We start from the raw sequence: 16632 nt of genomic DNA, 5'->3' as shown, positions 1-16632 counted from the left end.
TTAGCCTTATTTTAGCTTAGTATTAAGCAGCACTCTGACCCTGGTAGTCTCCTTCTACCTACCTGACTATTTAATTTCAGTTACAGCATTTAGTGTGGCCAGAAGGGCCAGGAAAGGAATTGTCCTGCTGTGCTTGGCAGTGGTGAGGCTGCAGCTCGAATCCTGTGTTCAGTTCTGGGCCCCTCACTACAAGAAAAACACTGAGGGGCTGGAGCATGTCTGGAGAAGGGCAGTGGAGTTGGGGAAGGGCCTGGAGCACAAGTGCTATGAGCTGAGGGAACTGGGATTTTTTTAGCCTGGAGAAAAGGAGGCTCAGGGAAGATGTCATTACTCTCTTCAACCATCTGAAAGGAGATCGTAGTTGAGATGAGGCTTGGTCTCTTCTGCCATGTCCCAAGTGAGAGGGTGAGATGAAATGGCCTTAAGTTGTTCCAGTTAGGTTCAGATTGGATATTAGAATTTTTTTTTTTTAAAGAAAGAGTGGTCAGGCATTGCAGTAAGTTGTCCGGGGCAGTGGTGGAGTCACCATCTCTGGAAGTGCTCAAGAGTCATCTGGATGTGACACTTTTAGATGTGGTTTAGGGGTAATTGTGGTGGTGCTGCATTGGCACTTGGACAGATGATCTTGAAGGTCTCTTTAAACCTTCATGCTTCTGGGATTCTGTAAAGAATCCTGTCAAGTCACCCATTGCATGAGCTGCATTAGAAACGTATTATGAATATTACTATATTTATAATAGAGAAAAAGGCATCACATTCAAAATAGTTTTGATGCATGCTTTTTGAACACAAATTCCAAGTGTAACTGTTACGCAGATGTTGTAGATATGTCTTAACCGGAAAAAAAACCAGAAAGTTTTATTATATTTTCTGTTAACTGCTTCCAAAAGTTCCAGTAACGTTAACTTTTCTGCAGTGACACAAATTGCACTTAACATATCCAAAGACTAATTTAAGTTTATGTATTCCCATTGAAAATTGTGGAAACTAAAGTTCTGGAAATCACTGCTAGAAATAACATCCCAATTTTTTTCCTTTATATCAGCTGCTCAGAACATCTTAAAACAGTTTAAGTTTTATCTACTCAAGACTTGTAACAAAAGCTCTAGTTTCAGAAAGGATTGTTCAATGCTACTTCAGCACTAATGTGTGTTTTTTGCCTCTTTTGGTTGAATTTCAGGTGCTGGCAGGTCTGAACAAGAAGGCTTTTCAGTGTTTCAGCTGTGCTGTGAGGAAGTCTGAAGAGGAGGTGCAGTCCTGCTCCATGGACCATGTGGACATGGTGGGAGTTGTCGATGCATATATGACTTTGATCAGCTTCTGTGACCAGTATCTGCGCAGGGAAGAAGAAGGCTTGCTTGGTTAGTCAGGATCTCTCCTAAGCTTGTGGGGTGTATTTGTCTGTGATCCGTGAGCTTTTGCTGTACCCAGGAGATCTCCGTGAGCAGCACAGCTTGAATTTCAGTGGAGCAGTTTGACCTCCGGTTCAGCATTATTTGTATGCCTTTTTTCACCTCCACTGTTCCTGCTACCTTTGGCACTAGTGGATCACTTGTATCTCGCTCTTACTTGTGATAAATATATCATATCCAGCAGATGCTTCCCTTGTTCCTTCCCAGACCACAGCAGCCTTGTCTTTAAAGCAGGCAAGATACCAGCAGTGATGCAGCTTCCTGATAAAGCTAATCCTTGCAGTCCCCAAGTACATGTGTTGCAGATGTGTGCAGTTCAAACAGATGGGAAGGAGAACAAAGTAAAAATACAAAATACACTTGATAAAAAAATACCAAATTGTAAAGATGAATGTTTCAGATGATCAAAGACATGGAACAAGTGATGGTGTTTCTGATAATTCTTGTTTAATGTCTCTTGGCAGAAATTAACACTGTGGATCTGCAGCAGTTCCCAGCTATTGTGGTGGAGAAAATGATAAAAGCTTTAAAACTGAATTCCAGAGAAGCCAGGCTGAGATTTCCTAGACTACTCCAAATAATTGAAAGATATCCAGCAGAGACATTGGGTCTAGTGACACAAGAGGTTAGTTGCTTCAATTTTTCTGGCATCAAATGCTGCTGTAAATCAAATTTTAAAGGTGGAGGTGGGATACATAAAGAGGTTAGACTGGCAAGTTTTGCTTCAGGGAAATCAGATAAATTTTATCCCATCATTGTTCCTTGTCTTTTCTATAACTTACTGAGTCTAATTAATGTGGACAGAAATTTTTTCTTAGAAATTTAATTTTTTATCATTATTCTGATTCCAAATGTTTGTTTGAGAGTTGGTGGAGAACAACTGTGTTATGCTTTGTCTTTTTTTTTTTACCTTCAGAACAATCTAAATGGGCTGACAAAGGTGGTTAGCATTAGGATGAGGAATGTATCTTATTCCTGTAGACCGAGTTTCCTGTATGCAGGAAGCCAGCAGCTTTTCCAGACTCATTCCATGTCACCCACCTTTCTCTGTCCTTCTTCACTTCAGAGATTACTACAGCTTTGTCTTCCTTTGTATTTCCCACTTCCTTCCTTCTTTCCTTCCTTCCACAACCTGTCTCTGCATTGCCATTCCATGGCAGGATACCAGGAGCCTTCCCTGCTGCGGTGGGACAGATAAGCTGGGACCTTCTCTGTGACTCAGGCCTGTTCCTGCCTTGGCCTGCCTGTCTTTCCAAGCCCATGTCATTGTGCTGCTGCTCCCAGAGCAGCAGGCCCTTTGAGAGAAGGAACTCAAGTGAGGCAGAAACTCGCGTTGGTTATCCCAAGGAACTGAGAGAATAGCAGAAATGGCTGAGGTGCACAAGGTGTGGCCATGGAGAAACACCAATAGTTCAAGCAGAACCTGACACCAGCTGACAAATTTCAGTCAGAAAGGGAGTTCACCAAGCATTTATTTATTCTATCCTCTGTCTTTCTGTGAAATAAATACTGGCAGTCTGATCTTAAATTCTATTAGAAATGCTTAAAGATGAACAAAGGACAAAACTGTGATAGGAGTTTCAGTGTTCTCCTTCCTGGCATTTTTTACTCAAATCAAGACTTCAACCCATTGAAAGAATTCAATTCCTTCCAATTTTTAAGTTGTTTGTATGTGATGATCAAAAATTATTGTATTGCATCCAGAGACAAAAGCCACAAGTTTGAGTGTAAAGCCTCATATTGATCAACCGGCTGCAAATCTTTATAATGGAAAACCTATTAAGCAGCAGCAGTGGTGGTAATAGTAGTAATAGTAATAGTAGTAGTAGTAGTAATAGTAATAATTAAATCTGTGCTTCACTGGGAGATGTTTTGCACACCTAGTGGACATTCTCTGTTTCCTTTTCACGTTTCTCTGTCAGGCTGCACCAGGGAGCAGTTTTGTTTGTTTGCTATGTTTGATATTTTTGAGGAAGACCAAAGACGAAAGCAGTGTCTGTGTTTTTGCAGCTTCCCTCGGTTCCCTGTTGGCAGTTCATTGGTTGGATTAGCCAGATGATGGCACTACTTGACAAGGATGAAGCAGTAGCTGTACAACATACTGTCGAAGAGATTGCAAATACCTATCCGCAGGCACTCATCTACCCTTTCATGATCAGCAGTGAAAGTTACTGCTTCAAAGATACTGCGTCTGGCTGCAAGAACAAGCAGTTTGTAGAAAGGTGAATTTACAGTTGGGAGTAACTCCTTTGTATGTTTTTTTTTCAGGAGTGGACAGATTCATTTATTTTTCCTACGCAAATCCTTTTCTTTAGTGAGCACGAGAAATATTAGAGGGTAATCTTAAGTTTTTGTTTAAAGACACAGAGAAATGCAATACATCAGCTCAGGTCAGTGTCAGACATACTCAGGTTGGTGGCACAAAATTTTATGAAGCGTTGGGAACATATAGTCCTCAAGCTGTTGAAAGTTAAAAGTTTTCCCACAATAAAGCAAAAAAAACACAGAGAGGCAACCCCTTTTTCTTTGTAATTCTGTGGTATTGAAAATTTATCATCTTTCTAATACCAAGAGGAAGCAGCTATATTTAAAGAGAATAGACACTCATATCAGACTTCAGAGAGGGCAGTGAAATGGATGCAGGTTATCTTGGGAACAGCTCTTGGCTGTGGTGTTCTCTGCTTATCCACTGTGCAACATGCAGCTTCTCTTACAAGCTTTCCCTTGTCCCTTTTGGCACGCAGTAACACTTGAGTTAATCCCCAGCCAAAAATCAGTTTCTATCACACAATGCTGTAGAACCACACTTAAAATTTTGGGTGTCTTTTCTCCTTTTTCTCAAATTTGATACATTTGCTGGATAAATTTTTGCTTAAAATAAAAATACAAAGTCATGTGTTTCACAGACAGTGTCACCCTTCAGTAACTGTCGTGACAGGGTACATGGTCTGGTCAGTGCCTGTGTCTGTTTGAAGCATGCTTTCCACTCACCCACCAAATTCCTATTTTCATAGTGGGACCTATAATTAAAAAACTGGCATGTTTAGTCAACATATATATAAAGAGTCATGCAGCCCAAGAGGGAATTCCAAGGAAGTCTTATCTAACTACACCTGAATTGTTTTACCAGATTCTTGTATATAGCAGACAGTCTAGATCATTGTTTATCTGCAGGCAAGGTGGTGATGGTAGTTCCTGTTGCATTATGATGCATTTTTTTCTTCTTTTAAAGGATCAAGAATAAGTTGGATAGAGGGGGAGTAATTCAAGATTTTGTTCGCTCCCTGGAGCAGCTCTCTAATCCTGTAATGATTTTCAAGGTAAAGTGTATTTTTCCCCCGCTTCTCTTTCATTCCTCTCCCTCTGTTCAGAGGAGCAAGTGCTGGGTGGAGCCTGACACATTCAGTTGACACCACAGCCACAGGAAGTGGTTCAACCCAACACCAGCTCATGATGATGACGATGATGTCGGGGTGCTGTCAGCAGCTTTCACTGGTGATAGACTCCCTGGCTGTGCCAGCTGGGTGCTCTGCTCCAGCCCTTTTCAGCTTTCCCCTTCAGGGTCTGTGCCCTGCCCCATGGTCAGTCCTATCATTCTGAAGCCCTTACAGAATTATCATTTGTGGCCATCTTTATAATTTTGGACAACTTGTGTTCAACTACTTGTGTTCTTATGCCCTTTCCCTGCTGGGCATCCCTGTCTGTGTTCTGACTTGTTTGTCCAAATGATACTTGTCCTGTGATTTGTGCCACTCCTGGCCTCACAGAGGCTTTCTTAGCACAAAACACTATGGTAGTAAACATAATTATTATAATAAAATAGAAACATTTTATCAAGACACAGAATGAAAGGAAAATAATTCCACAGTCTTTTGGTTGCCCTTTTTTGTCAAAAGACACACAATAGTTGACTCTTAGTAAATACAGTAACCCCAGTGCAATCTGAGTGGCCTATTGAAGAGCAAGGGTCAATAGATCTTTTCTCAGTACTCATCTGTTTTCTTCTCTTTGCAGGATTGGGTTGAGGATGTCAGAAATGAGTTATCAAAACCTGAGAGGAACAAAAAGAAACTTAAGGAAATGTATGAAGGAATGTACAAGAATTTGGGAAATTTAGAGACTCCTGGCCTTGGATTAATGAGGAAAAGGTTTATTCAGGTATATGTGGTTACTGAGTAGTGTTGTCATCATGGCTTTTCTAGAAGGCAATAGAAAGTCAAAAGAGAGAACCAGATCACAGCTTTTACAGCTGCTGCAGGACTTGATGAGACTTGATCTAGTCAGGAGTACAGGACTGGGATTTCTTTGCTAGAAGCCATGGACTTAACATAGTTCACTTTCCACTTCTAACTGCCCTGCAGGGATAAATGTTCTGTCTTACACAGCTTCTACCTCTCCTGTCCTGCATGTTGCCAGGTTCTTAGGACCTGAGCCTCTAATCATCCGTGGGAATCTGGCTTTGTTTTTTGTTCCCTGCTGCCAAGGATTTATGAGCACCTTAGGGAGTTTTGCTGTATTATACTACTCAGATTTGCTGCTGATACAAAGTTACTTATACAGAAGAGTTACAACTATGAAGAATTAAAGAAAAGACTTTACAAAACTGACTGAATTCCAAAGTGGTGAAAATCAGCATAGAAAATGAAGTGATATGTAATTCCCCTAGTATCATATAGAAATTCTGCATATTTTAGCTGACTATTGCAGTTCAAGAAACAAAATCTTGATTTGTGATGGTTTGTGATGGTTCTTTGAAAACATCAGCTACGAAAACTCAAGGGCAGTCAAGAAAGAAAAGCAAATGTTCATTATTAAGAACAGAGAACTAAATGGATTTGTACATTGGCATAGAAGCCTTCTGTGACTCTGGCTTCTTGAACGTTATAGTCCTCTGCAGTATTCTCACACAGATACAGTAAAATTGGATGAGGTTCAAAGTGGCAAGAATAATCAGAGGTACAGAGTAACCACTGCATAAGCAACTTCAGCATTCCTCCAGTTGAAAAGATGCAGCAATGCCAGATACAGTAAAGCTCTTAACATCAATCCCATAGTTGGACTTGGTGAACTTACAGGTCTTTTTCCAACCCTAGCAATTCTATGATTCTATCAGGAGTGCTGAACAGGAAGTAAATACACTATGGAAGTGGCAGGTTCAGACCAGTGAGAAGTATTTCCTCATTCAGTGCACACTTAGGTGCTGAACTCCTGTTGCAGGGTATTAGGTGCTTTCATGGGTTCAAATAGCAAGCAGGCAATAGCACGGAGAGGGGGCAATGCTTCTAAGAGCTTTTACATACAAATGCACACTCCCGGGTCCAGAAATCCCTGAGCTGCAACTTGCTGAGGCCAGGAGAGTGATACTCCTGTAGAAGGAGCGTCCTGACTGTTTGCTTGTACTGATGTGCATAGCCCCGTGGCCAGGGCGGGGTGCATCCAGCTGTCTCCCATTGTGGCCATCCTTATGTCACATTAGCATTAGATAAACTAACCTGGGTGTCTGTAGGGAGATTCCTTCCCCATGAGTGGGAAAGGTGGAGGATGAGAGTAAGGTGGAGTCGGGAGGAGGTGAAGTGATAATGAAGCAGAAAGGGTAATTGGGAGTTTAGGGGCACACTAGCCCTTTGAATGTGTTGCTGTGAGATAAGATGGGTCTTTGATGGTAATGACTTCGAACTTAAGAGTGGGGGATAAGAATATGCAGGATGTGCCGGTGACAGGGGTGGGGGTAGGGAGAGGGGAGCAGCTATACAGGGTGCATGCACAGCAAGGGACGTAGCAGGCATAAGCACAAAGGCTATTTGGATTATTTGTGTGCCCACACACACAAAAAAAAATCTATGGCTCTTTAAAATGCTGAAATGTGCAGTGTTAGATGATACAGAGAGAAGAGCAAGGGAGATGCTGGAGAGGGATATCAGGGTTGTTCCCCTCTGTTAAAGGGAAGAGGGAAAGCAGAGAGTAGCTGCAGAAGAGAGTCAAGGTGATGGTGCATGGGCTCTGAAGTCTTTGCTTTTATGATGCATTATTATGAAGAAACAAAGTGTGCTGTGAGAATAACTGTATCATTTCTAATGTCCTTGCTGGGGAAAAAAACAAATTGTCTCTCTTGACTGACACATAAAATTGCTCTACTAAGTTGAGTACTTCAGTCTCATACTCTGGAAATAGATTTAGTGGTAAAGATGTTTTTGACTGTAGCAGTCTCCTCAAAAGGATAATGTTTTTTGTATTTTCATTTAGTTCAGTGAAATAGCTGTATCTTCATAGCTTGGTAGAAAAATGATCAGGCAATAAAAAAAAAATCTTTCCAAGCCATTAATACCAGGTCCAAGAAGGAACATTTGGTTTTTCTAGAACCTTGAATTATGAATACAGGAAGTCAATTCAGTTAACTATTTGTAGATAATACTTACTTTGTTCATTAAATGGATCCATGTCCAAAACTTTGCTCTTTTCCTATATCAGGATATTTTAAATCCTTTAAAATATGGGTTTATGCATTCTGTGTCCAAAATTATTGCTAGGCAGTAATAAATCCACAAATAATAAATCCGATAGTAAGTAAAACATGTAAAACATTTCATAGAGTCACAGAATGATTTGGGTTGGAAGGGACCTTAAAGAACATCTAGTTCTACCACCCCTGCCATGGCCAGTGGCACCTTCCATTAGACCAGGTTGCTCAGGGTCTTCCAACCTGGCCTTGAACACTTCCAGGGATGAGGCATCCACAACTTCTCTAGGCAACCTGTTCTGGTTTATATTAAGAATTTCTTCCTAATATCTAAACAAGCTGTGTGTATAGATAGAAAGGTACCCTTTTGGTGCTCTTGGGTAGTTTCTAGCACTGTGTAAACAGGATTCTTTTCTATAAATGATTGTTAGGCTTTTGGGAAGGACCTGGATCATCATTTTGGCAAAGATGGTTCAGAACTGTTGGATATGAAGACTAGTGACTTCAATGCGATTGCAACTTCTCTCCACTCAAAAATGATCAAAACCTATAAAGAACCTGGGAACCTCAAAGAGTGTTCACCATGGATGAGTGAATTCAAAGCTGAGTTCTTGAGGAGTGAACTGGAGGTTCCTGGTAAGTTCCCCTTCAGTGACAATAGTGAATTGTCCCTTATAAGAAAGTTGCTCTTGAGCTTTATTTCGTATATTGGCTATATGACCCTTCTTTCTAGCCTTAAGCCTTGTCTGGCCTTACTTGAAATAATTCTGTTCACTCATTATCTCTTAAATCCATTCTTAAACTGTAGTCCTGATTTTTAAAATTGTATCTAAGCTTGTATCTCTTACCTAAGAATTTAGTATTTTTCTAAAGGCCTGACTCCAGGAAATCTGATATATAAATCTAATACATGTTTAAATCTAGTTCAAAAAAGGTTGTGTCTTCTGAAACCAGCAAGAGCTCAATTCTAACAGCTAAACAAGGAAAGGGTATCAGTAATTCACACATAAAATACTATGTGTATGTTGGATCTTTTTTACACATTTAGAAATATTTTATTAATGGCTGTCATTCTACCAGTTTGACAAAACATTTGGGTGTGTGTTCTGTTGTTAAGCACACTTTTAAAATAACATCAGGCTATGTACTAATATATTTTTTTCCACTACCACTTCAGGTCAGTACGACGGAAAAGGGAAACCACTGCCAGAGTACCATGCAAAAATCTCTGGATTTGATGAACGGGTATGTTTTTAAGATTGAGTCAAAATCCTGTGTGGTATAAATTTGTGTCCATATAGCATTTGAAGAATTTGGTAGTAGCAAGGTCATTGCTTGTTTACACATCTTGCAGCATACAAAGGAAGGGCTGCAAGTGGGCATTTGTTTTTCTGTTATAATTGAGTAACTTGATTATGTCATCTAGGAATGACATCTATGCTTAATTCTAGCAATGATTCTGTAAGACCAAGTCTTCTGTCACAAATATTTCTTTTTCCTGTCTTTTTCCAAGATAAGTGTGATGGAATCCTTGAGGAAGCCAAAACGTATAACAATCCGAGGCAGCGATGAGCGGGAGTATCCTTTTCTTGTCAAAGGTGGTGAAGACCTGCGACAAGACCAACGCATTGAGCAGCTGTTTGATGTAATGAACATTATCCTTTCCCAAGATGCTACATGTAGCCAAAGGAATATGCAGTTAAAAACTTACCAGGTCATCCCCATGACAACAAGGTAGGCATTTATCTTGAAGGGACAGAAATCCTTATGTTAACATCTATTAATTTTGGGATGTTGGAAAGTGAGAATTTTGTGTGCCAAATTCAGATTGAGAGTGTTTTGTGCCTTGGCTTAATGGTTTTTTTTACTTTTCCTTTTAAACAACATTGAAATTGCTTTGTCTGGAAACTGTTTTTTCAGAGTATCTTTAAATTGGTAGCTTTTGACCTTCTTTTACCAGGTAATATTGTTTCCCATTTTATGGCGTTCCTCTAAAGTTCAGCTCTGAGCTACTTGATATCTCTGACTTACTTTGTTTCAGACTGGGACTCATCAAGTGGCTGGAAAATACTTGTACCTTAAAAGAATTCCTTAAAAATAGCATGTCTGAAGAGGAAGATATCAGCTATTACAGGTGATGCTTGGTTTAGCTGTCTGCTCTAATAGAAACCACTACTAATGTGTTTTTGGATAACTGACAGTCTTGTGGCAGGATTTTCTTTTACCTTTTTTTTTTTTTTGTAATTAAAGAATAAAAGAAAAGCATTTATAAGCAAGGAGGCAGTTTGTACTTCCTGACCCAAATTAGTAATTGGCAACTGTTTGTTTAATGAGTGCCATTGTAGCTGGACTATCCTCCACCCAGCTTGTTTAAACAAGAGACTTATAATTATAATCGTGTGTGACGTCATTATCATCACCATTTCCTTATCAGCAGATTGATTTCTTACAAGCAGAGGATTTTGATCTCTTGATTTGATCAGGCAGGAAATGGACTTAGGTCAATGAGGGGCAGGGGAAGGGAGTAGCGGCAGAGCTATTGAGAACCTGGGTTCAGCAGTGAGTCAGTGATGGGGGATGGAACTTGGCAGCAAATGCACAGAACACAACTGTAACAGAGCACTTTCTCTGACTTGATACAAATGCTGGATTTGAATAAATTATATTGCTTTCTCGTGATTGCAATTGCAGGTTGAATACTTATAAAATTGATTTAATTCTGGCATTTCAAGCCTAGTTCTGTCTTGGAATTTACAAATGTGGTTTAATTTACAAATGTGGTTCTCAGTTACATAATCTCTGTTTGTGTTTGTCTGAGTATTGTTGTCATCATTTATTTTTACTAATTAACATTTATGGGGCAGGTTAGAGGAAACTCCAGCGTGGAGGTTGGATTCCAAAGAGTCTTTATTTCTATGGTTATTTGATTTGTGAGCAGTTTAGGAATTGCTAGAGTTCCTGCATTGCTGCTGTCTGATTCACTGTTGTGAACAGCAGTGGTATTATGTTGATCTCAATTCACTGAGTGGGAAAGTGAAAGAAGACTCACATGGAACCATATCATGAAGGGAGGAAATGTATAGTATGTTTAGTGTAGATCAGTGTCTTTCTAAAAGATGGGGGGAACAACTTTCTGAATTTTTGAAATCCTTTATCGCAAAGTGATGGGCTACAGTCTATAACTGATATATGCTTCTTAAACGGAAATGGTATTCTCTACCTCAAAACATGCTTTGGAAGGAAGAGAGAAGGTGGCTGCTCTGCTAAGTTGTTGCCTCTGAAATAGTTTAAGGTCTGATGTATTTAGTTAAGATGGGAGAAAAATGTCAAATTATTTCATAAGCAGTGCAACTAATGAATACTAGCTTCTTATGGATTAATACCCCAAGTTCAAGTACCCATTCCTCCTCTCTTGTGCACACTGAGGAGATACCAAGCTGCCTTCCTGCATTCCCTGCCCATTGGGAAGGGCAAAGGGCAGTATGTACTGTGGTGGACTACATAATGCTTCTCAAAGGATACAAGACTGCCAACAGTAACTTTCCCTCCCTGGAGAAATTATTTTGGATCTTTCTTCTGGAGGTACTTACAGTACCTATTGACAAATTAACACCTTTGAGATGTCTAATCTTCTGTCCAATAAGTGTGGAGTGTGTTCAAAGCTGGGGCGAAGGAGATGAATGGATCAGCCTATACTCTGCATAAACTTCATTTCCATAGCAAGGCTAAAATTAATGTAATAAAGTTTCCTGACTTTTCCTTTGCGTAAAAATCTAATGGGTCAGAGCAGCACACAGCCTGTGGATAACCAAATAGGGAGTGGTGAGATTGTACAGGGAAATCATCAGTGCTTTTCTTTTTTTGTCCCTAGCCCAAGAGGACCTCGTGCTACCTATTCTGAGTGGCTGTCCAGGATGGGTGGGAAAGCACAGGGCATCTCTCGATACCATGCTATGTACAGGTAGGTTTCAAAAGAGAACTGCATGTGAAATACAGAAGCTAGAGTGTGCACACATGCAGAGATGTAGAAATTCCAGGGAAAAAAAAAGTATGATCTGCATCATAATATGATGGCTAGATCTGATTTTTGTTCATTTTACTGCTTTGTCTTCCTGGAGATGCTTTCCAAAATTCCTCTTGCCAAAAATCCTACCAGAGTACAGGAATGCTTCCAGAAGCTTGCTCACTTCCTTTAGAAAGTGTCTAGAAGCAGATGCTGCTCTTCAACTTTATTTTCTAGGCATCTTGTTCCTGATTATGCAGTTAGGTAGGCTGCCTCAGAGCCCAAGCATCTGCTAGAGTTGGACAGAGAAAATCACCATGATTCACTGAGAATTTAAGAATATTTGATGGTTTAGGTTCTGACTTGAGTATCCTCTCAGAGGAATTTCCACATCTACCTAGATCTAGTTCTTTGGGTGGTAAAGTGAAGTGTCCAGAGCATTTCTTATAAGCTCATAACCTGCTTAACCAAGTGTCTTGCTTTTTAAAGGAAAACTTTGACTTGTTTAACTGAATTAATATTTGTATTCAGATCCAGAACATGCTTTTGAAGTAGTTCTCCATCACCCCCACTCATCTTCAGTCTGCTGCACTAAAGGGCTGTCCTCTGTTTCTCAATTCTGCTCCTTTCAGAGGGAAGTAGACTGGAAGGAAAGCACCCGGCACATGTCAGCTCTCACAAGCATTCAGAACTGGATATAGGCTAGGACAAAGCCTCCTTCCCCAAATCTGCATGGCATGAGTGCCCTCAGCACCAGTTCTTTAGTTCTGTTGCTTCCCCTCTGCTGCACTACTCTCTAGTGTCAGTAAAGCCTCAGCCTGCTGCTGAGAGATGTAACTGGGGCCTTAATTTCTCTCTGACTGTCCAGCCAGAAAGAACATGATTGTATTGCTTTATTAAAACTTAACCCATCAACATAATTTGGAGGAAAATACACAAAACCACATACTCTTTTGTGTTTAGAAATGTCACTTAGAAATGTCCAAACACTTTTGTGTTTGGAAATAACTACTGGGAGAAGGAGGGAGGATGGGGCACTTCTAATGCCAGATAAAATTTAGGGGATAAGCCCTTTGTGGCTCGCTGTACTGTTTACTGGAGTAAGCACTGCACGCTGCTGCGGTCATGAGCGTATCTTGACTTTCAAAATCCAGCAGGCTGTTACTTCAGCAGCCACCTTTATTTCTCCACTACTTTGCAGGAATGCCAGCCGTACAGAAGCGGTCACATCCTTCAAAAGCAGGGAGAGCAGTGTTCCAGAAGACCTGCTACGGTAAGTGCTGCTGATGGCTGCACACTGTGAAACAAATGTTGGTGTTTCTCTGCATTCAACAAGCGAGTTCTGTTTTGTTAAGGCGAGCCTTTGTGAAAATGAGCACATCTCCTGAGGCTTTCCTGGCCCTGCGCTCCCACTTTGCCAGCTCGCATGCACTGATGTGCATCAGCCACTGGATACTTGGGATTGGAGACCGGCATCTGTCCAACTTCATGATTAACAAGGAGACAGGTGGCATGGTGGGAATAGACTTCGGATACGCTTTTGGTGCAGCTACACAGGTATTTGTTTTCAACTAATTTGTTACAGCTTTTGCATTTGTTATGTGCAATTACTCATGTGTTCTCAGTACTAAATTTGATGCTCTTCAGTTGCCATTGTTCTGGTGCAAAATAATCTTGACAAGTTATTTCTAGTCAATTGAATAAAATATCTGAGTCCAGATATTCTCAGACAAGCAGTGAGCTATAGAACTCCACAGAGTCAACATGGTGGTGTTTTACATGGTTCAACCATGGTTTCAACCACTATCACTGAATACTCATGACTAGAGCTTTGATGTCACAACTCGGTTCAGTTCTACTTTTGTGCATTATTTTCAGTGCAGTGACAAAGAGGGTTTCAAAGCTTAAAAAGAATAAAATATTCCCATCTAATCCTTCGGTTCCAAGGCTTCTTACTTCTTGTTTTCTTTTGACTGTCCTTCCCCTTGGCTAGTTTTTGATTGTGCCAGAGTTGATGCCCTTTCGCCTGACTCGCCAGTTTGTTAATCTGATGATGCCAGTGAAAGAGTGGGGACTCATTTACAGTGTGATGGTGCATGCCCTGCGGGCTTATCGTTCAGATCCAGACCTCCTCATCAGCACCATGGATGTATTTGTAAAAGAGCCTTCTTTGGACTGGAAGGTGGGGTTTTGTACTCTTTCATTTTTCTTCATGTGAAATTTCTTAAACTGTAATAAGAATAAAACTGATGAAAAAGGAAGTATTCCTTGAGGCTCACTCTCAGTACTCCTTTTATCTTTCTTTGTTTTATTAACTTCTCAGAGAAACTGAACTTAAAAGTATTTAAAGGGACAGAATTCTGTATTGATGCACAAAAAATAGTAGCGTTTGTCTGTGTTATCAGTCTACTGTTCTTTATCTTTCATGATAATCCTAAAGACATGGGTAACTCCTGATCATGTTATGCCACTTATGGCACCAGCATAAATATTTTCAACTTTCTGCATTCAACCTCTTAAATTTACATAACAGCACTGTATATATCAAAGTAATAGTTGCAGACAAAAAAAAAAAATCTGAAACTAGTTGCACTTCAGCAACTTCAATTGTAAATTAAAGTCATTGGCAAGTTAGATATTATCTCACTGCTTTGTCCTCCACTGCATCTGCAGTTAAGATACTGGCTTGACTTGATATGATCTGCAGCTTAAAAGCCTTTTTCAAGTGTGTGATTTATGATAAATAGGACAAATATATTTTCTCCTTAGAACTTTGAACAAAGACAGCTGAAAAAAGGAGGCACATGGATTAAGGAAATAAACACATCTGAAGTAAACTGGTACCCTTTACAAAAGGTCAACTATGTCAGAAGAAAGCTTACAGGTGCCAATCCAGCAATAATCACTTGGTAAGATGCTCTTCTTTTTCTTTAAACTGCTCCACTAAGAACTTTGGAAGGCTCCTGAGTCAGATTTTGCTCCCTTTGGATAGAGTGGAGGCTAGGAAAAGAGAAGAGACAGACAGGGCAAAATTTCAGCAAACCTTCTGTCAGAATCATTTTGGTCCACGTACAAGCTCTCTGAATCACCCTGCCAGCCAAAACACCAGATATTTCCCTGTGAGTTTTCTTGCTCCAGCTCAGGCCTTCTGAGCAGTTTTACTGCTCCTGGCAACACATGCCTCCCCTCCCTGTCAGGCTGCTTAATCTCATACTCCTCAGTCCTACTGTTCTTTAAAGCAGTCTCCACTGTTTTTAGGGTAGGGATAATATTTAAATTAATATATGCTTCTGATGGAGGATTGCTTGAAATGGAACCTGTACCAGCTGTAGGGGAGGCATGGAGGAAACCTGCTTATGAGAAACACCCAATTCAAATCTGGTTTCATTCTCAGGTTATTTATGTCAGTCTAGTCAAGTCTAGCTCAAGCCAGAATGTCTTTTAAGTTCAGTTAGAAGTACAATTAATCCCTTCCCTCCTCTCTTAAAAAGTCATTTTGGATTAATCAGGGCAAAGACAGAAAAGCAAAGAAAGCAAGCCTGTTTTAAAACCATACAAATATTGAAAAGTGCAGGACTTGGGAGGAGTCCCTTTTGTGGTCAAGGCTGAACTGGAAGAGGCAGCAAAATACTTATTATAGGCACAAATCAGGAGAACAGGTAAAGAGATCAACAGCTTGGATGTGAGCTGCTGCATCCTTCTTTCAGCTGGAGACCTTTGACAAGATTGGCATATTCATGGTAAATACCCACTAGTAAAGGACGCCTGAAACCACCAGTCTTCACTGGCCAAGCCTTCCACAGCTCTTGGGCAGCCTCCACATCTTGATCTCAATTCAAGCTTTATTTTTCAAGTGCTGTTTTGTATTTAAAAATCCATCTGGGATTTTTTGCTTGTTTCTTTTAGTAAGAGATTATTTTTGTGTTCTCAATTTCAGCGATGAGCTGCGTCTGGGCCACGAGTGGTCGCCTGCTTATAATGATTTTGCAGCTGTGGCTCGTGGTAACTCTAATCATGATATCCGAGCCAAAGAGCCAGAGGATGGACTTTCAGAGGAGGCCCAAGTGAGATGTCTCATCGATCAAGCAACAGACCCCAATATTCTTGGCAGAGTCTGGGAAGGATGGGAACCCTGGATGTGAGGAACTGCCATCTACAGCTCTGTCTGCCAAGGGACCTGTACCCTAAAACACAGCTGCAACCAGATCAGAATTTTAAGGCCAAAAAGGAAAAAAACTCTTAACTATTTTTATCACCAGTTAACTTGACTAATAGAGAAAATAAACTTTTTGTATTAAAGCTGTATTCAAATAGTGATTTTTGTTTCTTTTTTAAAATTATTTTTCTTGTGTGTGGTTCCATAACAAAGCAGCTTTATTTTCTTTGTTTTAAAATCAATGTGGAAAGAACTGGAAAGGCTATAGAGCTTAAAGATTTATTTGAAAAGCACTCAGATCCCTCAGTGGAAAGCACAAATTCATACTCCACAAACTTGTGGGCATCAGTGCAGTGGTGTAGTGAGTCTGTGCTTTTCTTTTGCAGAGACCTTGATGACAATCAACTGAACCCATTCTGCAGCCACACATTATTTGTAGTTAAAACTGGAAGATTTTCATATGAGGAGTATCAGTGGACCACATGGTGAAATGAAACAGAAAATGGCTCTTAGCTCTCGATAACACCTAAAGTACCTGAACAGCTTCTTCATTACTGGATAGTGAGATGAAACTGTTTTTAGCAATTCGAGGTTATACCCTGTT

General features: G+C 40.3%; 1 protein-coding gene across 1 annotated transcript in view; it reads left to right on the top strand.

The window, feature by feature from the left end:
- The window catches only part of PRKDC (protein kinase, DNA-activated, catalytic subunit), an 81491-nt gene extending 65314 nt beyond the window's left edge, over positions 1–16177 (top strand). Inside the window, exons 72-86 of the mRNA XM_053986773.1 lie at positions 1181–1361; positions 1877–2037; positions 3423–3634; positions 4645–4732; positions 5427–5570; positions 8301–8505; positions 9047–9114; positions 9383–9603; positions 9911–10003; positions 11741–11830; positions 13074–13145; positions 13228–13429; positions 13866–14054; positions 14642–14781; positions 15810–16177. Of these exons, the coding sequence (XP_053842748.1) occupies positions 1181–1361; positions 1877–2037; positions 3423–3634; positions 4645–4732; positions 5427–5570; positions 8301–8505; positions 9047–9114; positions 9383–9603; positions 9911–10003; positions 11741–11830; positions 13074–13145; positions 13228–13429; positions 13866–14054; positions 14642–14781; positions 15810–16014 (2271 nt within the window). The 3' untranslated portion in view covers positions 16015–16177. The remainder of the gene's footprint in view (positions 1–1180; positions 1362–1876; positions 2038–3422; positions 3635–4644; positions 4733–5426; positions 5571–8300; positions 8506–9046; positions 9115–9382; positions 9604–9910; positions 10004–11740; positions 11831–13073; positions 13146–13227; positions 13430–13865; positions 14055–14641; positions 14782–15809) is intronic.
- Positions 16178–16632: the final 455 nt, after the last annotated feature.

Source organism: Vidua macroura, chromosome 1 (genome assembly GCF_024509145.1).
Source record: "Vidua macroura isolate BioBank_ID:100142 chromosome 1, ASM2450914v1, whole genome shotgun sequence".
Taxonomy (NCBI): Eukaryota; Metazoa; Chordata; class Aves; order Passeriformes; family Viduidae; genus Vidua; species Vidua macroura.
This window is presented reverse-complemented; position numbering and strand designations above follow the sequence as displayed.